Consider the following 20,971-nt stretch of genomic DNA (forward strand, 5'->3'; position numbering starts at 1 on the left):
TTAGACTTCATATGTTATTCAAATGCTAACAAAGCAACTCATTTTTACATATTAGCTTAAAACAATAATTAAATAAGATGATCTATATTACATTTATTTTATTAAAATAATCCTTATTAGAAAAAAAAAACATTTAATTCTCTAACTACTTTTATACAACACTATATATATATATATATACCCTTTGAAAAGTTGGTGTCGGTAAGATTTTTTTTAATGTAAATATTCTGAAATATTATTACAGTTTAAAAAAAGTTTTCTATTTTGTAATGTAATTGTATAGGTGTTCTGTATATTATTATAGTGGGAATTGTGATACTTTAAGATATTTTGATGAATACAAAATTGAAAAGGACAGCATTTAATCAAATTATTATTATTTTTTATTTTTACTGTTTTTAGTGTCAGATTTCATCAATATAAAATATTATATATTTTTTTTTTAAATCTTACTGACCCCAAACATTTGAATAGTGGTGTATATATATATATATATATATACACATCTACAGTCAACTATAATTACCTTCTGCGCAATGATGAAACCAACTTCAAAATGTACAATTTGTCAAGGGGTTAAGGAGTTTTAGATCATGACCCCACATGGTCCTTGAAACTTAAACTACAGCAGCTTGTTCATCGAACATTTGAACTTGAGCTTTTTCTCCATTGTCTTTAGAGGGCTGAACTACGTCCTCTATTTCAATAACCTCCACTACCAGGTCCCGGATCTCCTTCACACAGTCCAGAGGCCTGGGCTCATCCTCTAGGTTTAGTAGAGACTGGGATTCTGAGGCTTTTTCTGAAAGATCCATGATTTGTTTGCCTGTGATCTCTTTGTAGATATCTCCATCCTCTGCATCTTGAATAGATAAACAAACTGAGTTTGGATATGTGCTTTCTACATGTATAAGTGGCTTAATCCGGACCGAATCATTTGGCGAATCTTCTGTCATTTCCTCGCTGTTGGCCTCCGTTTCAACAGGCTCATCATTAGAGCCAGAGGTTTTCATACAAATTGGGTTGACTACTACTGTGGGTTCATTAGCAAAGTCTGAAGAAGTTGCATCACCTCCTGTTGGTAAATTGCTGCTACCAGCACTTCTTACAGCTTCTGTTACCTTAATAATGGGAGTGGAACTGAACAAAGCTTCCATGGCATTTGTAGTGAGTTCTGGTTTAGTCACAGCTGATGTTTCCAAGGTTGATGTTTCATCAGTGACAAATACATCATCACTGCTCTCCTCTAAGAGTGTTTTGCTTTCTCCTTCATCGATTTTACCCATGATGGGCAGAGCTTGGTTCAGTGCACTGCTTTCTGACGAGTGAACAGTCACAGATTGGTTTGCTGTCAGGGGATTGCCCAGCAGCGGGGAGGGCGGCATGGGTGTGCGCAGGCTTGAGGAGGTATTTAAGTGTCCTGGGCTGCTGGGTGCAGATCCTGGGGGTGTGAAGGACAAGCTGGACTCACTGAAATTGTATCTGCTCTCTGAGAACAAGTTGAATTTCTTCTTGCTGGCTGCCTCCTTGACCACTGCCAATCAGAAGCACAAATTAGATTTGAGAATTGTATTTTAGGGAAATCATAAAGCTAATTCTAATAATAATATATATTTAATAATTTCTAGGGCCCTATGAAATCCATTTTATTTTTTCTCAAATTCAATTTTTTCCTGTTTACATTTTTCTGGATTCTATTTGTTCTTCTTCTCTAGACTCTGTTTTAATGGTTAAATAAATTTTATCAAAATTCTGTTTATTTTTTCCAAATTCTTTTTTTTTTTCCATTGTTTTGTTTTTTGACTCTTATAGTTATAATGGTTAAATTAAATGTAATCAAATGTTTTTTTGTTTTTTTTATCGAATTCATTTTTATTTTACCAAATTCTGTTTTCCATAGATTTTCTGGGTTCCATTTTAATGGATTCATTAGATATGAATAATCAAAAGCATCTCTGATTTTAAAATGTTATTAAAATCTATTATTCTTGTGATGGCAAAGCTGAATTTTAAGCTGCCATTACTCAAGAAAAAATTCTTTTTATTATCTTATTATATATTGGAAACAGTTGTGCTGTTATATATATATATATATATATATATATATATATATATATTTTTTTTTTTTTTTTAATTAAATCCATTTTTTCCAGGATACTTTGATTCATAGAAAGTTCAAAAGAACAGCATTTATTTGAAATAGAAATCTTTGTGTGACAATGTAATAGTCTTTACTGTCACTTTTGATCCATTTAATGCTTCCTTGCTGAATAAAAGTATTAATTTCTTAAAAAAAAACATACTGACCCCAAATATTTGAATGTTTGTTTGGTCTTAAAAAATATAATTTGGTTTGATATTTCGTTATAATACAAAGACATCTATACGTGTTTATTTTTTTTTTTACATTTTGCGGCCACTGTACATGCATTAATTTATTTTAATTCAGTGATTCATACCTACTGTTATAATGACCCTAATATCAAAAACATCTTTGTAAAGGCAATGTATCGAGGCTTTGCTCTGATCATGTGACATACCCATGCTGACGTCTTTTTCCAGTATCTCCTGGATAATGTCCTCATACACGTTTTCCACATTAATGAAGTTTGTATAATCAGCAAATATGTACTGCTCAAATTTGGGTAGTTCCTAAAAGTAAATTTTGAGAAAAGACACATTTATTAGAAGATATAAACCATCAATATGAGTCGATCACCCCTATCTTATTCAAACTCCATTGGCTACCTGTTAAATTCAGAATTGATTTTAAAATTTTACTTTTTGTGTACAAAGCTCTTAACAATTTGGCCCCTCAGTACCTGACTGATCTGCTCTGTCCGTACACTCCTTCTCGTACTTTGAGATCCAGCGATCACTGCCTTCTCATCGTGCCTAGATCCAGGCTTAAAAAACGAGGCGACCGTGCTTTTGCGACTGCAGGTCCAAAACTTTGGAACAGCCTGCCTCTCTATATCAGACTGGCTCCTTCAGTTTCCATCTTCAAATCTTCTTTAAAGACTTTTTTGTTTTCTCTTGCTTTTGATGCTCATTGATTCTGATACGATTACTGCTTATTTTTTCTTTTTGTTTTATTTTTTCAGTTGTTTCTTTTGTCCTTTACTGCTCTGTATTTTATTCTCTGCTATGTACAGCACTTTGGTCAGCCTTGGTTGTTTTTAAATGTGCTTTATAAATAAATATTGTATTGTAATATTGTATCAATGGTAAATATATGAAACTTCACTTCACTTGTATTTACTTAGCTGTTTATCTATCATTATGCAACTAATGTCAAATGTACCTCTTTGAAGGATGGGGCCAGGTGCTTCTTGATGCTGGGTAGAGTGATGTTGATCAAAGCCTCCTGCAAGATCCTTTTCCTCACTGTGCTGCTGTCATAATCAAATTGCTGAAGCACGAAGACAAATTAAATGAAGCAATCTAACACAGACATCTGTGTTTGCCAATTAAAAGTTATAGGTTTACCTTCAGAACCCTGTTTGAAGCCTTTGGCATAGCCATTGAAAGACTGGCTGATGGATCCTCTAAAGCCTTTCGCACAAGCAGCTCAAAGGAGTACTCTGTATTCTCCATCAGCTAAAACAATCACACAACAGACACGCTTTGGATCAGAATCAGTCACAGAAAGTTCCAAAAGAGTTGCTTCTTGGATACACAGTTTTGGGTACCTGTTTTAATTCTGTCTGTGTGCTGTCCACTAGACCTTTAATGCAATAGTTGAAGGTTTGCTGTAGCTCTTGGACGTGATCAGCCAATCCATTCACTTTCTCATAACAGTTCTGGAAATTAGCCCTGCTCATCTTAAACAGAGCCTTCAGTCAGAGAGAAAGAGTATACAGTTAAATATAGTTCAAGTCATAAGGACTGATGTGATTAATGAGTGATTAATTCTAAATTTGTCTGTTGTTCTCACCTGTCGGAGCTCCTCCCTCTGCTCAACGTCCTGGAAGTCCTGACACAGCTGCTCCATCATGCCCTCGCTCAAGTCCCGGGCCTCTGTGAAGCCCAGGCTTATGGGTCCCATCACTTCCTCCAAGATGGCTGGCAGGAACGGCTGCACCTGCTCTGTGCAGTATTTTGTTGCTGGCTCAGTTACCATGGCTGACCAGGTGGGAAGAAAAAAAAATGTAGAACTTAGAGCCAGCTATATATATATACATTTTTATAACAGTAACTGGGACTAAAAACACATTAACCTTCACTAATGAACATGCAAAAGAAATATACATTTATGTTTATATTTACATCAAACACTACCCTTCAAAAGTTTTGGGACGGTAAGATGTTTTTGAAAATGCTGCATTTATTTGATTACAGTAAAATGGCATTATTTAATAATTTAAAATGACTGTTTTCTATTCTAATATATTCTAACTCCAGTCTTCAGTGTAGATGATTCTTCAGAAATCATACTAATATACTGATTTTGGTGTTTAAGAAACATTTCTTATTCTTATAAATATACATTTTGTAGAAACCTTAATCATTTTTTCAGGATATGAAAGAAGTTTTTTTTTTAAATGGCATTTATTTTTTTAAATATTAATGCTTCGTAGCAATATAAATGGTTTTTAATCTCACTTTAAAATGCACCCTTGCTGAATAAATGTATGAATTCCTTAAAACCTTTTGAACGGCTGTACATTATGTAATAGTACATTTGGCCAGTGAGAGATTTGATTTACTTTTTGAACGGCTCTTAAAAGCAAGAAACGAGATCATGTACCTCTGAGCTTGCTCTCCAGGAAAGCTCTTGAGCTGGTGATCTGGTCCATATCAGAGCACATGAGCACGTCCTGTTTATTCACCATCTCTTGGCACTGCTGCTTCAGTGTTTTCATCCTTCCAAATAGATGCTCTTGGAGCAGGAAATAAGTGGCTTCAACCGTCTATAAGACAAATGGCTGGGGTCAAGGGTCATTCATTAATAACATTAATCATTCATAAGTGTTCTATTAATCATTCTTTGTTTTTCAGTGAGGAATATGTCAGTAATCACAGCTATGGAATTTAATGGGTTTCTGGTTTGTTCCACCCTTTAGGGACATTTCTGGCCTCCCTGGCCTAGAGCTATTAGATGCACGTCAACATCACACCCCAGTTTCAAGTATCAAGGGCAGGTTCTATAAAAATCCAATGCCATATTTCGGAATTTATCTGTACAATCGCTACAGCAGTAGCAAAAGTTCCAAGTAGGAAAGAAACACACCGCAAACCACACTCTCCTCTTGTCTGCCCTCTTGCTTTTCAAACATGGCTCCAATTCTTTCTCTAGAAAGGGCATTAAGTCCTCCATGAACAGATTAGCAAGACCCTAAACACACACAAGATTCAGAAATATTACACACATGTAGCTGAACAAACACTGAGAGCAAACTCTTAATTGCTAAACCGTTAAAGGCACAGTTTATGTAACCTTAAACCACAGACTAGACTGAAATGAACAGTAGATTGATATGATCTGTTAACCTACAACCACAAATCAATCACTGACTTGCCTTCAGCCATTGCTCAAACACAATCCAAATAAAAGAATTTAAATGAATCGGTAAAGTGACAACAGGCAACAGTACTATACAGTATTATAAAATGTATATATGTGTAAAATGTACATAACATAACAATAGATTTGGTTTGTAATGTGCCTTTACAACATGTAGAAACAAAATAACAAATCAACCAAAACTACATATCAAATATAGAATCACAGTAATAAATCATAAATTAAAAGCTTTACTAAAAAGATATGTCTTAAAACATTTCTTAAAACAATCCAAGGAAACAGTAGTAGAATATATAGTGGAATATATGGTAATTTATTATGAAATTTATTTATTTTTTTTTAACTTTTTTATAAGCAGTTCAAACAAACAAAAAAATAAGATTGAACTCCCACTGTATGTGTTTATGGTGTCAAACATGAATAATATGCTGTGCATTACATCATATGTGATGTATTGATTGTTCATTGTCATGTTGGCAGTAATGGGTGATTCCACATCGTAATCAATCCTTATGTAACAGTGTGTGTCTTGTAGCTTTGGAGTTTGTTTTATGCTCAAATCTATCATTAAGTGAGAAAAACATGAAATTATTCAGAAAAAGAAAAAAAAACGAATTATACCTTTATAAAAAGAAAGAGAGAATGTGCCTGTTTGGTTCTGCCCGTTTCCAAATGATGAACATTGTCATACAGTAAATGTCACATTAAGTTACAAAACATGTCAATTAACAGGATTTTTTTTTAACAGCTAGAACATTCCATGTCATACTAGATCAACAAATGATGATAGCTGTGTTGTTTATTGTGAAAGGACACCTACCCGCAGATCACTGCCTATGAGCATATCCCATGATTCATACTGGCCTTTCTCTTGCCTATAGAGCTGAATGGCTTTGAGGAAAGCCTTAACCTCACACGTCGTCTTCTTGAGAAAATCTGTTGAATAGAGCGAATATTTCTTCACACTACAACTTTCACTGGGTTACAATTTCCTACTGTGCTTTCAAAATCATAAAAGTCATACCTTTGTTCTGGTGGCGGACACAGTCAGATAAGATGGAGATGAAATCAACTTGAGAGTCCTCATCTCTGAAACAGAAATAGAAATCCCTGCGGTATGGAAGTCTAAGATAAACTGGGAACTCTCCTGGCATGTCCGCCACAAGGGGTGCAAAATCTTTCTGGCTGTCTGGAAGGCATGGAAGAATCATTCACAATAAGACCATTAAGTAAACCATTAAATAAATAGGATCATTATTTATTTCTTTTGAAAACAAGGTAACGTATCATTCCATTAGTAATGAATAAAAAAACTCTGACTCTGTCTTTCTCTCATTAACTTTGTAAAACTGATCTGAACTCAATGAAAAGATTGTATATCTTGGAGCTGAACAAGTGTGTAAAATTAGCTCTCTTAAAATATGTGCATGTACTCTAATTGTACTCACTGTTAGTGCAAGGGCAGCACTGGTTAATCATTTCCATGTATTTCTCTTCTGTAGTCAGAATGGTGCCTCCTGTAGGCATCAGTCTGTGTAGTGGAGGTGAGCCTTTCAGAAACCTCTGCAGGGAATCAGGTAAGAGATGACGGGGTACATGTTATCATCACTTCACACAGCAAAAGCTAATTTGTTATATGGTGTATGATGGCTCATACCTTGTAGCTCTCATAGCACTCCAGGACGTAATTAGCACGGACTACTATGTATCTATCCTTCCACTTCCTGCTGCCATAAAAGCATTGCACATGCTCTTCATACAACACCTTTCCAGGCTCTGGAGAGGCCTGGGTAAATAAATATAATGAGTCGATCTCAGAAGGAGATGATACATGTGTCTTCGTTTGAAGTTAATCCATGCATGAGATCGAATTCCTACCCGTTGTTTGAGAAGCTGTGTGTGCTCCTCTTTGCGTTGCTCAAGTTTATTTTGGATCTGGGACAGGTAAGCCAGAGAATATTGTTTCCTATAAATTGGTGCAAACTCCTTAAATTTTTCGTCCACTTGCCCTGCAAGACAACACAAAACAAAGACAACTTTATTTCAGCCGTTTCATGTGGAGTTGCTCATTTTTTATCAATTGCATGATATTATTACATGCTTCAAGTAACAAAGGGTTTTTATGTAGCCTATTAATAGATGTTGATATTATCATTATCAGATATTGAGAAATGAAAGTTCAAGTGTTCATGTTAACTTAACAAATGGAACCTTATTGTTGTTATTATTAAAGTGTTACCTTGTTTCAAGAGATTATCAACAACTTTAATAAAAAATAAAAAACTCTTTAATTCAGTTGGAAAAGTATGCAACATCAATGAGTCTGGGCTATAAAAACAGCTTGCAGTACAGAGGGCATGAATCAAAAATGAGAGGAAAGGAAACTGCTTGTCTAAAATAACATCCGAAACAAAACCGGTACAGTCCAGAGGTGAGTGGAGAGGAAATTTCACAGCAGATTGTCTAAATGAGCTAAACGTCTGAGGCTCAAAGGAACATTGTGTTTTTCTCAGTACCGCATACAAAATTAGCCAAACAATACAGCAGTGAACAGAATATATTCATGTGTGTTTACAGCCAATCAGACTACTTCCTGCCTGAACAAATTTCAACACTCTTGTCAGTGTTATATAGCTGTATAATCTTAATTCTAAAATGGAAAGTTCCAGTTCGGGGTGCTGATTGGTCAATACAGCATATACAGGGTATATACTGTATTGTGGTTACATAAAATGAACATTAATATTAAAATGATTTTAAAACACCGACAAATAAATAAATGCAGTTCTCCTGCATGAAAAACCAACATAGTTATAATTTTTCTGACTCATTTGCCCCGTCAAAAACTGAAGAACTCGATAAACAAATATATATATAGTATTTACTTGTAAACTATTAATATTACTTGTAAAGAATATTTGTGTCTTTTATATTTTATTACGTTTTTATTAAATAATAAGGCAGAAAGCTGCATGTCGCCACAACTAACATTTGACTATATTTGTTTCTTCTTAACTGTTTATATACTGATTTTCAGAAATAAAGAAATACATCTTGGCAGTCTTGAGTGAGACGATTTAAAAGCATTTGCCTTGATGTAAAAATTTTGCAGTGTTAATAATACAGTATGTGTAATTAATCGTTTGCCCGGAGCTGATTGAACGTTTGATTTAACACCCAAACCAGAATGTTCACTCTGAGAGGGTGTTCCTACTTTTTAAATTCCTTGTGACCATTTTTTTTTAAATACATTTTCAGATTCTTGCATTACATCACACGCAACTAAATTTAGATGACAGCTGAGAGCTATTGCATTCACTTCCAACATATCTCACAATTGAGTGAAAGTACTGTAACGAGCTGCTCTATCACCATTTTGTCTCTCTCTTTGCAGTCTTCCTTGATCTATTGTTTTGAAAGGAACTGTGGTTTGAGATGTATTAAATTCTTGAGGTCTAATGTGTAAGATGCTTGGCCTATTTTAGACGTTATGACACAGCATGACCTGCAAAGCCAGTTCTGTATGAACATACCTCAACACAGACATCATTACACTTCAGCAAGAGTACGAGGTTGACAGGGGAATGTTTCTATTCACCTTCTTAAGTGTGAAAGCACAGCATTTAAGTTGACTCTCAGCTCATTCACAGGAGATTTATGTTCCATTTGTGTTCCAGTAACAATTAACAGGATACTAAATATAAAGTCACGTTATTGATTGATATAGCTCTGTTTTGTGAGATGGAAAAACATCACCATTAAATCAAATTTTACAAACAAAAAAACAAAACAAAGAGATTTCTTTTAATATAGATTTTATTCTATTCTATTTTATATTTAAAATCCTCAACTGGTAGAATGTAGCACGTGGAACACGGTTCAGTTACCTGGGAATGCACAGATTGGTTAAATATATACACTAGCTTGAATTCTCTGTAATTTGCTTTCAATGAAAATGCATGTGAAATGCATAGATACAAAAATACAAATTATTATCAAACTTACTATGATGGGACTAACATTTTTTAATGCTTTTACACAAAGATACACATCAAAATTAGTAGTATTAGTAGTAAGTTTGTAACAACTTATTCAGGAATGGAGGAATTAATAGTTCCAAATTCAGCCAATGAAAAACATATATTTGTTAACCATTTATATAATATTTGAGGGACATGCCCTTTTAGCAGTTAAAATTTTTGTGTGCTGAAAGTCTAGCACTAATAGACATTTTCAGGTACAAATGGCCCTGTTTCCTGAGAATGAGCCTTTCATTCAAAATCAAACTAAGTTTTGAGAATGAATGGAAAAATATCTGAAATGCAGTTTAAAAACACATTTCAACATGGGCGGATCTACAGGGGGGCAAGGGGGGGCAGGTGCCCCCCCACTCTAGAGCCTTGCCCCCCCAGCTGCCCCCCTAACTTTAATGATCCAAAAGCTGTACTTACAAAAACAACCCACCACTATGTCCAATACATTTACCAAAAGGGAACAATGTAATTTTTAATTTTAAATGTATTATTCGCCCTTCCCCCCTGCCCCTCAAATACTTAGTTACATCCCTGATTCAAACGTGCAGAGCGGCGTTCGCTCAGTCTGGCTCATACACACAGCGAGTCTGCTTCGGTGCGGTGGCCCTGAAACCAGAGACTGAGCTGCCCCGGACAGATCCTCTGAAGGTGAAGTGAGTTTCCCCAGGTGTAGTTTAAACACACGTTTAACTTAAAGTTACATTTGTAATGAATGTATTGTATGCTAAAGACGATTCAGCATCAGCAAAAACAGCGAGTCTATTACGTTAGGCAAAATCAGCGGTCAAGTCAAATCTTGTCAAAAGACAAGAACAGCTTAATAAAAAATATAAAATATTGAGGGGCAGCGCTAGGGCTGGGCTAATGGGGCTTAAGCCCCGAAAGTTTTTAGTAAAGCCCCGAATATTTTGTTAAATTGTCTTTCTCACAGAGCAAAACAATTCATCAGAAAAACAAATGTGAAATTACAGCGGCCGCGATTAACTAATCACGAACAGTGCATATTACATTTTTATTTATATTTTCCCGTTTGCATTAAAGGTACTTTTGACGTGCTTTTGCAACGTTGAGCATTGTAGCCAATCACAGACATGTCTGTTGATCACATCGGCCAATCAGGCGTTTAAATGAGTCGCTGTGCTGAAGATGTGTTTTGCGAGAACTCACCGAGTTCACGTTCGCAAACCTGTCATTATTATTGGCAATAAACTTAAGATGCAGATAAGAGATTCACTTGATATTATTATTGATGCTGCTCTGATGCACTACATTACGCAACGCTCTGTTTGTTGTTAGGAAGACTAAAAGTTCAGCGGTCTAGCTCATCAATGTCTAAATTATTAAATAAGTTAACAAATGCCTGGTAAAATGTAAGTAGATAATTTAATATTTGACTGTTTTACAATAGAAAAGTTCAACTTTTTTTATTTATTTATAAAATTTTGCCTTTTTGAATTGAAAATATGCTATAATTTCCTTGATTCATTTATGTAAATTACAAATAAAATATTAGTTGCAAATAGTTACAATTATTTCACTAATACAACAAGCCTTTCTTTTTCTTTATTCCCTTAAATCGCTTTAATAATTAATTAATTACTTTAAATAAAAATACCCAATTTTAGTTTGGGCTGTTATGTTACAACACACAATACAGTGCCAGTTAGGAGATCGATCATTTGATTAGCTAAGCCTAAGCAGTCCTATTAAATCCAATTCCTCTCAGATATCACAGCAATGAAACCAGGTTACAACTGGGGAAATAACAAATACAATAGAATTAAGTAGTCTAAACATAACACGTGTGTGTGTTGTGAATTAAAAAACACGTTGTAGTGTGTAAGGGCATGATTAAACAATAACTACTGTAGTTTAAAAGTGTTTTTGTGTTTTTTTTTTAAAGCAATTCATATATAGGGATTCCATGTACCCCTGCCACGACCTCTTGCCACCCCTTTGCCCCCCCATGCAAAATTTTCTAGATCCGCCACTGCATTTCAACAACACCCTCAGTAACGTCATGCACTTTCAGCATGTTTTGTCAGCTGACAGATCTGAGGTGTTTTTCCATTTGAGCAAATAGCAGAGCTGCTTTTAATCCTTTACACACACACACACACACAACAAAAAACCTCCACCCATATCGTTTCAGTGGCCAAAAAAAGAAAAAAACAGGTTTCTGCTTCTCACTTTTCAGCTGTGCAGGTTGAGAACTGCAGTTATCTGATAATAGTCATTGTCCAATGAGGCATTTACAAGTACAAATTCAACATTAATCTTTTTCTATTAGAGAGGCCATGCAGTGTAACATCCACCCTCTTTCTCTGCCCATTTTACTGCAGGATAGGGAAAAGTTTTGGAAAACCTAATATCATTGTTTACTATGTAGAGGTGTCCGGAAATAAATCATTCATGTACAAACAACTTTTAAATGCTATTTCCACACTAACACTCTTTTAAAGTAAATTCCAAAACCACTTAATGACTAACAGCACATACCTTTTATGTAGTTGGATTTGTTTTCATCCAGTAAACTGGATGCTGATCCCATAATGCTCCGCTTAGTTCAGGTGAGTACTCCTCTGCTGTGGTGAAGATGATTCTGTGTCACTGTGTTCACTACTGAAGGAGAATCTGAAAGCAGGTGTTATATTTCGGGATGGTGGGAGGGGCATGAATGAAACTTGTCTCACCGGGACATTCAAGGTCTGTCTTTTAAAACCCAAAGAGCTGCCTAACAACAGCCTGTGATGTCCAAAATGCTGTCTAGGGTTTTGACACAGATCCTTTGATTTCATGAAAGCAATATGCTATATGATATATGCTTTGTACATCAGTATTCTCTGTAAATATGCAAGAGCATCTAAACTGTGGTCAAAGCTGTCAGGTTATTACTGTTACTATGTTGTGTTACAGCTTTGTTTGTGAAATACGATATACCTGTGACATACTAGACAGACTTGATCCCAGTAAGGTCTGTTACCACAGCTTCTTTTCAAATTAACATTCCAGCAAGTTATTTTAGTACATTTCAGGGAGGTCTATACATTGTACTATGCAAATGAAACAGGTGTGCCACTAATTAAGGTGTAAGGACTTCTCACAGGACAGTAAATTCCAGCTGATGACTAATAAATAAAGCCCATTTTTCTGTGATTTGTGTTTGCGTTTCCATAACAAAAAAGCATGTCTGCCTAATGTTCTCAATGTCCGTTTTCTCATAAAAAAAAGATACAGTATATGCTATGATATGTTTTTATTAATGTTGTAGAAGTCAGGTAAAATATTGAAGCAAGAGTAAAGTGGAATAGAAAATCAGATAAAGGAAGATCAATATAATCCTTTGACATGCTCTTTATAAATATTAGAGATAAAAATTTTAAAACCAAAAAATAACTGTCAAATACTGCATCACTGTCAACACAGAATGATTTATCAAATACTGTAAGCCCTTAATGTCTCAAAGCCACAGTGCAATCCACAAAAAAACATTAATAAAACTGAAACAACCCTTTTCATTCAGATGAAACTCTTGTTTTTATCCACAAGTTGTCATAGAATAACAGGTAACTTCATCAATGAAGACAGCCAAGAAGCTCTAAAATACATGTCCACATGGGCAAAATCTAAATTGTAGTTTGGTTTCATGAATATGTGAAATCAGAGAGTTAGCCGTCGGTCTGAGCTGACAGCGCTGCTCTGAGGGGCGGACGAGTATGTAGGCACGCTGTATTTCGTGAGCACTTCTTTAAACTGTGCCAGGGTAGCATCAGTCCGAACGCCTGTTGGGTCAAAGTGTGTGCGGCTCACTCTGAACCCAGCCTCCGTTAGATACTGCAGGAACTTATTCAGTCTGAAAGAAGAACAGAGAGTAGTGTCAGCATTCTGCTTGCATTATGATATATTATTGTACATGACGTGCTGACTAACTTGGGCATGTTCATGCCGCGGATGCTGTGCCGATGGATGCTATAGTAGAACGCTGGATGCTCTAAAGATGTATCTGCTTTGATTTTCTTCAGCACATTCCCAGATTCCTCCCCTGTGGTCTTTCTTTTCCCTGAAAAAAAAAATATATATAAGATGCACCATACTTTTTTATACAATCTATCCATTTAAACTTTTATTTCACCATAAACCCCACTTAAAGGCATAGTCCACCCAATCATGTTTGAGCTTAGATTTATCATGTTTAATGAGCTCTATCAGGGTCGGCCCAAACCTTTATGGGGCCTCAAGCTGAATTTATTTGGAGGCCCCTCTAATACAACTGATCATTGTCAATGCTTGATTATCTGCGCACTATAAATCTAACACACCCATTATCAATTTGATTTGCTGTAGTGGTGTTGCTTGTGTCATACCAATGTCTTCCTGGCATGTTTTTTCCCTTCTATGATTTTTAATTGTAACAGTAGCAAACCCTCATGAGTAGTCAGGTAAGGCAAGGCAAGTTTATTTATATAGCACATTTCGTACACAATGGTAATTCAAAGTGCTTAACATAAAAGAGTAAAATAGCCATGAAGAAAAATAATAGAAAAATAAAAACAAGCAATTTTAAAACTTTGGAAATGATTTAAAAATTGCCTTATTTAAAATGAATTTAAAAAAGTTAAAAATAGAAAATGATTTTACATAAAATACATTGAATACGTAAAATAATGGTGTTAATTTGCACTTTAACATTCGAGTACGTAAGTGGTATATTTAAAGTGGTGTACTGAAAAGTAGCTAAATAAACCAGCAGACAATGCATTTACATAACAGAATGTTATTTAAACAACATGCATTATTAAACACAGCAGCTAGCCATCTGTACACTTAAAACAACAGCTCTTAATCTATAACTAGTTAGTTGAGGCATAATCATATTGGAATATAGCAAAGACTCCAAAGGTAGGCTAATGTAATTTACAGACATATACAAAAGTAAAATGTTATATTATATTCTTATATATATATATATAAATATATATAAAATGTTTACCCTTTCACACACACCATGCTTTGGCTAGCGCTGGGCCACATAAAGTTTATTTTAGGTTTCAGAAATGTAAATAGATATTTTAATTAAGTACTAGCAAAAAACTAAATTTGTAGTTTGTTAAATACACACTTATAGCCTGGATCAACATGGTCATTAAGGTTGTTTAAACAACAAAACTTATTAATTTACACACATTTCCCAATCAGAATAAGCTATATCATATCATTTATTATATAATCAACAAGTTTGTGGATATTTTAAGGATAAAAAAATGAAATAAAGCAAATATTGTGCTATTGTGCCTACATGGTGCGTTGCTAAGAAAATAAATAACAATTGAATTTTTTAATATTGCTTTTTTTGTATTGTTACCATTGTGCATTCACATAATATTTCACACACAAAAAAAGAAATCAAGCTGTCATTTCATGTACTCTTGGGGGCCCCCAAGCAGCCGCTTAGTTCGCTTATGACTTGGGGTGGCTCTAAGCACCATGTATGTGCACTGATCAGTGTTAAAAGCTTAAATTAAAATATTTTGATGCTTTGAAATTTAGGTGTAATGGACTTGAAATGTTTCAAAGATAAGCATAAAGCTTATGGGTTTGGAACGACATGAGGTTGAGTAAAATATGTCAGATGTTTAATTTTTGGGTGAGTATCCCTTTAATCTGGGATAGACAGGAACTATTACATCTAGAAGAGTAGGGAGGAGAACAGCAGATAAAACATTGATAAAGCAACAAATACCTGACTGGTCAGAAGTATCTGCCTCTTCAACCTTCTGTAAAGTTTTTATGACCACACCACACTCCACTAAAAACAAAGATGCATTAAAATTAATAAAACAATTCAAGTCAAGGCCCCATTGCTCAAAAAGCTGATTCAGTGTCTCCTTTTGTACTGAATCACAAATGAGTATTACTAAATAAGTCACAGCCAGAATGTGCACACCCAATCACACCTTGGCTGGAGAGGGCAGAGTATCCTGGGACAGGGAAAGGCTTGAGAGTGGTGCAGTCAGCTTCACAGATGAGAGTCTTTACCAGAGGCTGGATGTCTTCCATATTGTGCTGCACTGCCGCCACCAACATCCGCCTCAGAAATCCAGTGTTAAACAATGGACCAGCCCTGATGTTTGAAGCAACACAGACAAAGAGGAAAAAATAAGAGCATTTAAGAGCGATTAATGAAGGAATTATGCATCATCAAGTGTTTTATGTACAAATTACATTAGCTTACCAAAGTGGTCCAAGCTCTACTGCAGTTTTTCCTGGCATACTCCCATGGCACTGGCAAGGCAGCTGTCTGTACAGGTTTTCTGTTAATACCATTAGTAGAAATGTGATTATTTATGCTTCGACTACTTTTACCTGCATTATGAATTTGGGAACTTTACATTTGATCAGTTCAAGCATTCCTTGGGAATCAAACCCATGACCTTGACATTACTGTTTGGGCTACAGGAAGGCTATCAGGATGCTGCTATTTGCTTTTCTAAATGCCTTGTCACCTTCCACCATGCTTCCTGGTTTGAGGAACACCCTTTCTTCACACCACTGGCAGTGCAACAGCTGCCGCAGTTTCTTAGCAGACGCATCTGCCTGGGTGGGCCCTCTGAGAACTCGCACCACCACGAGGACAAAGTGCTCAAGAGCCACGGCCAATAGCACCTCGATCCCTTTGTTGCAGCGTGCGGCCGCCCTGCAAGTACATGCATTAACAAGACACTTTGCAAACTGTCAAATAAAATACATGCGTGTTTGGTAATTCATTTGAGGAAGTGCCCACCTGGCCACAGATGCCAATACCATACGTGCAGCGAGTTCCCTGTAATACTCGGTTCGGACGATCTGGCAGCCATAATGTCGAAGCGTCACATTCAGGGATTTGGAGTAAAGCGAACCAGTGTCGGTTGACGTCACCGAGACTATGCCCAAGTTTCGAACGTTGCGAAAAGCTGCGTCCAGATAGTTCACAGCCGTTCCAAATGGGTCGAGGTGTCTGATTTGAACACAAGAATGTGGTGAGATTTGATATTTGCAATAAATAACCATAGGTACAATGTTTTAAGTCATTATTTTTCAGTCTCACATGTAGTCAAAGGGTCTCAGGTGCATGATGACATTGGCGTCCATCTTCACCACCTCTACCGAAGCAATGGAAGTGTCTGCGTCTCCCGCTCCATCTAGCTGCCGGCCCGTACGATTCCCCTCTACTCGGATGTGGTTCAAATGACAATTCTCCTTAATCATCTTAACGCACGCTTCATTTATGTCATTTATAGTAACCTTTACAGAGTTACGCAGATGCTTTGCCCACTGCAAACCCATGATGCCTACAAAGGGGATTAATATGTTATGCAAATAAGCTTTGTTATAATTCAATTTCTATTAAACAACTTAAAGCAAAACCTTAGCAATGATATCATCATCATGAGCTATTAGCTTGTCTTTATGTCCAGTAGATTTCCTACCAGTGGCTCCAAAGGCATCGAGACATTCGAGTGGATTCCTCTCCTCAGTAAGAACCGCGATAGAGCAGAACACCAGCTGCCTACAACAGAGATAGACACTTAATTATAGGTTTTTTAACAGGATGTACATGACCCATATATCTGAATTATTTTCCAATTCTCAAACCTGTTTGTCTTCATCTTGCGGCTGAAGTAGGTGTCTGTCTTCTGGGGAGTGGTGTGGTTGGGCAGGAGCTGGACATTGGTGCCCAACTCTTTCATGATCTCATAGGCCTGTCCACCTGGGACTAAAGAAGACGTTGAAAATCAAAATGGAAAAACTATTTCTAGTTATTGCAGCTAAATGCATATGTGACCATGGACCACAAAACCAGTCTTAAGTCGCTGGGGTTTATTTTTTAGCAATAGCCAAAAAAACATTGTATGGGTTAAAATTATCGATTTTTCTTTTATGCCAAAAATCATTAGGATATTAAGTAAAAATCATGTTTCATGAAGATATTTTGTCAATTTCCTACCGTAAATATATCAAAACTTTTTGATTAGTAATATGCATTGCTAAGAACTTCATAGGTGATTTTCTTAGTATTACATTTTTTTCACACCCTCATATTGTAACGAATAAAAGTGTTCTTTTGTTACAGATGCCTCCTGTGAGACTTTAAACTGCAAACCAAAGGCCTAATCATGAACAACCACAAGACAATCTTCTACAATTTGTTACTCCCGAAGACATGAGTGCCTTAGGATTTAGGTTAGCTTTCCCTACCTGAATACACAGGGTTTAAATTGCAAGAAAAAAAGACATGCAGCAAAAAAACCTTCCAACATCTACAGTACATTATTCCACATGAACAAACTGGCATCTAGTTCAGGCGGTTCTCTTTTAATGGCAATTGTCTCACTCGTCAGCACAAATGCACTATTATCTTTCATGTCAGTAAAGCACATCAAATGAGGAAGCACTTTCACTCTAAAAGATGTTACTCTGTCAACATCTACAAAGTAAAGGCTCACCAGGGTCTTCAAAGGGGACATCCGAGCTGCCTGAATAGCTGGCTTCTGTCTCACCCTTGTTGATGTGGCGTTTGAGATGACTGATCATGTCCGTCTTGCGAGCAATAGTGACAGAGCAAACCACACAGTGGTAGTGAGCCACCAGTCTGCCTTGAGTCTGGAGATGAGATAAAAATCTACATTAATAGATGCATTCCAGACGATCTATTTGAAGTGACATTCAGCCAAGTATGGTGACCCATACTCAGAATTTGTGCTCTGCATTTAACCCATCCGAAATGCACACACACAGAGCAGTGAACACACACACACACACTGTGAGCACACACCCGGAGCAGTGGGCAGCCATTTATGCTGCGGCGCCCGGGGAGCAGTTGGGGGTTCGATGCCTTGCTCAAGGGCACCTAAGTCGTGGTATTGAGGGTGGAGAGAGAACTGTACATGCACTCCCCCCACCCACAATTCCTGCCGACCCGGGACTCGAACTCACAACCTTTCGATTGGGAGTCCGACTCTCTAACCATTAGGCCACGACTTCCCCCAAATTTCCTGATTAATATATACAAGAAGAAATATGTCATAACCCTGATCTCACCTGGTCAGAGCCTAGACTAGACTTGAGTTGGCGGCAAGGTAGATGACAGATGCACATCCTTTGGCCTGTAAAAGGGAAAACAAAATTACATTTTTCACAATGTATTATCTGATACCTGAGGCAACGGCTTACAAATGCTTGTTGGAAAAGACAGTTATAGAGGTGCCAAAGGACTAAAGACTATTAACCTTCAAATTCCACATAAACTTTCCAGTGCAGGTTCTGCAGATGCCGTCTGAGCTTATGACTGTAACAGGCCTTGAATTTCTCTTCTGGACACAATGGACAAGACTTCCTTCCAGCTGTTGAAATGAGTGAACATATTTGTCTGCTGGCGGCTTTAATAAACACATAGAATAAAAAGATACTATGGTTTCTGTACCTCCATTTAAATCCACGAGCGCTTCGAGCCCTTCCAGTGTAGTTTGGATAGACACGTGTCTCTCTGAAATCGAGATGGACAGTTTCAATGATTTAACCTTGCTGAGGGACATTATGCCTGGAGAGTGTAATAAGTTTCATAGGGAGTTAGTACTGTTGAATATTACCTGACACAACAGTGGAGGATGTTTGTCCATTTTTGTCCTCTGTTTTCACTGGATTTGTTGAGGCTTCATGAATAGGCATTTGCTCACATGCCTCAGAATCTGCAGGCATTTTATTAGTATCACTCTCGGTATCTGTTGAGGCACACAGAAATTCACATTTCAGAACAAATAATTGTTGAGACAATCCAGTTTTCATTTTGCATTAAAAATATTTAATCCATAAAAAATAATTTTACAATTTTTTTTAATGATGTCCCAAGGTTTTATTTATTTTTATTTAAAATAAACAGATCCCAACTTCTTTCTTTCTGTTTTATGAACCCCACATTAAAATTGCCTTGGTATCAAATCTTATTTTTTTTAATTAGTCAGAATTTCAACATTAAAATAAGAAACCCTATCTTAAAAATGTAACATATTAAAAACTAGGATATTTAAAACGTGGAGTGAAATAATAATTTTAACATTTATCGTGTGAATATCGTGTGAATGGTTAGATTTGGTCACATATAAATATATTAGAGTAAATCAAAATAATTATCACATAAAATGTTATAAGGTACAAAGCCATATTTGTTAGATAAAGAAAATAAAAATTATTACATAAATCCATCGATTTTTTTTTTAATTCTCAAATTTTTATGACTAAATATGTCATAATTTCGACTTTTAAGAAATGGGATAACTTCCATTAAAGACATTTTAGTCTTTGGGCTTTTACAAAAATGTATGATGGATAGTAGGCCGATCCCTTTGCAGACACTGCAGTGAAAGAAAAAGAAGAACAAAAAACCTATAAAAATTCAACTACTATACTGGAGCGCCCTCGTATGTTAGCCAAAGCACGTTTCCATAGAGTGAACCATCCCGCTTTTCGAGGCTGATGTTTCCAAGCAGAACGGCCCTAGTGCGGAGCTCCGCGACAAGACCATTGCTACATACACAACACTGTTATTTACCGCTTATTGTTCATCTCAGAAAGTTCATCGATTGATTTAGTGTTTTTAATATATCTACATGTCAGTTCTTTGTCGATATGCGCTGCGATACAGAGATGTTTTGAACATTTACATTATTTACACCTAGGTCCTGTGGCGGAGCTCCGTGAGGAGGCCTATATTTACTTCAGCAGTTTTGAAGTTGTATTAAGAATAAATTGCATAAAAATACAAAATTTCTAAATGCAGAGTGTTATTTAAGGAACATACAAAACACATTGTAATCATTTTATCATTATCAATTCGAATTATTTTGCATTTTGTATTGGCGTCCTCCTGGTGAAGATGTTCAGCGTCCTTCTCGCTGAGCTCCGCCATTTTCCCAAACTAGAGTACGTAGAATCCGTACGCATTGAGCGTTGTGCGCGCGCACCCAATCGTTTTCTCTCAAACTACGCAAACTAATAAGAGAGCGGAAGTGAATTCAACCAGCCGACTGCAATGCAATCGGAGGAAAAACTCACATGGGAAATTCATTTAGATAAAATTAAGAATAAGTGCAAAAATATTATTAATATTCTTCGGTGTTTATCAGGACGGGAGTGGGGAGCTAGTAGGGCATCCCTACTAAGTATATACTGGGCACTCATGAGATCTGTGTTTGATTATGGATGCATTGCCTATATGTCAGCAGCAGAAACAAACCTCAAACAATTAGATGTATTGCAAGCACAAGCCCTAAGAATCTGCAGTGGATCATTTAAATCATCACCGGTATCAGCTATGCAGGTGGAGATGGGAGAAATACCGTTAGGTATAAGACGAATGAAGTTAATGTTGGCATAT

The 20,971-nt window shown here is 36.3% G+C and overlaps 2 protein-coding genes across 2 annotated transcripts; both read right to left on the bottom strand.

Moving 5' to 3' along the window:
• Positions 1–486: 486 nt before the first annotated feature.
• On the bottom strand, positions 487–12,173 carry LOC132107266 (protein Niban 1-like). Its single transcript, XM_059513500.1, has 14 exons — positions 12,061–12,173; positions 7,406–7,536; positions 7,185–7,313; positions 6,976–7,090; positions 6,552–6,716; positions 6,348–6,463; positions 5,234–5,338; positions 4,751–4,913; positions 3,938–4,125; positions 3,693–3,836; positions 3,490–3,600; positions 3,305–3,412; positions 2,541–2,652; positions 487–1,534 (listed from the first exon to the last, which is right to left on the bottom strand). Exons 1-14 carry the CDS (start codon positions 12,110–12,112, stop codon positions 618–620), a joined length of 2,556 nt encoding a protein of 851 aa, XP_059369483.1. The 5' UTR covers positions 12,113–12,173; the 3' UTR covers positions 487–617.
• A 923-nt stretch (positions 12,174–13,096) lies between these two features.
• Positions 13,097–19,398, bottom strand: LOC132106644 (TRMT1-like protein). Its single transcript, XM_059512535.1, has 15 exons — positions 19,188–19,398; positions 19,022–19,084; positions 18,828–18,941; positions 18,640–18,704; positions 18,045–18,201; positions 17,194–17,314; positions 17,028–17,107; positions 16,646–16,889; positions 16,343–16,555; positions 16,065–16,255; positions 15,794–15,872; positions 15,516–15,682; positions 15,302–15,367; positions 13,492–13,621; positions 13,097–13,414 (listed from the first exon to the last, which is right to left on the bottom strand). Exons 1-15 carry the CDS (start codon positions 19,381–19,383, stop codon positions 13,222–13,224), a joined length of 2,079 nt encoding a protein of 692 aa, XP_059368518.1. The 5' UTR covers positions 19,384–19,398; the 3' UTR covers positions 13,097–13,221.
• Between the last annotated feature and the right edge of the window lie 1,573 nt (positions 19,399–20,971).

Source organism: Carassius carassius, chromosome 27 (assembly GCF_963082965.1).
Source record: "Carassius carassius chromosome 27, fCarCar2.1, whole genome shotgun sequence".
In the NCBI taxonomy this organism is placed as follows: domain Eukaryota; kingdom Metazoa; phylum Chordata; class Actinopteri; order Cypriniformes; family Cyprinidae; genus Carassius; species Carassius carassius.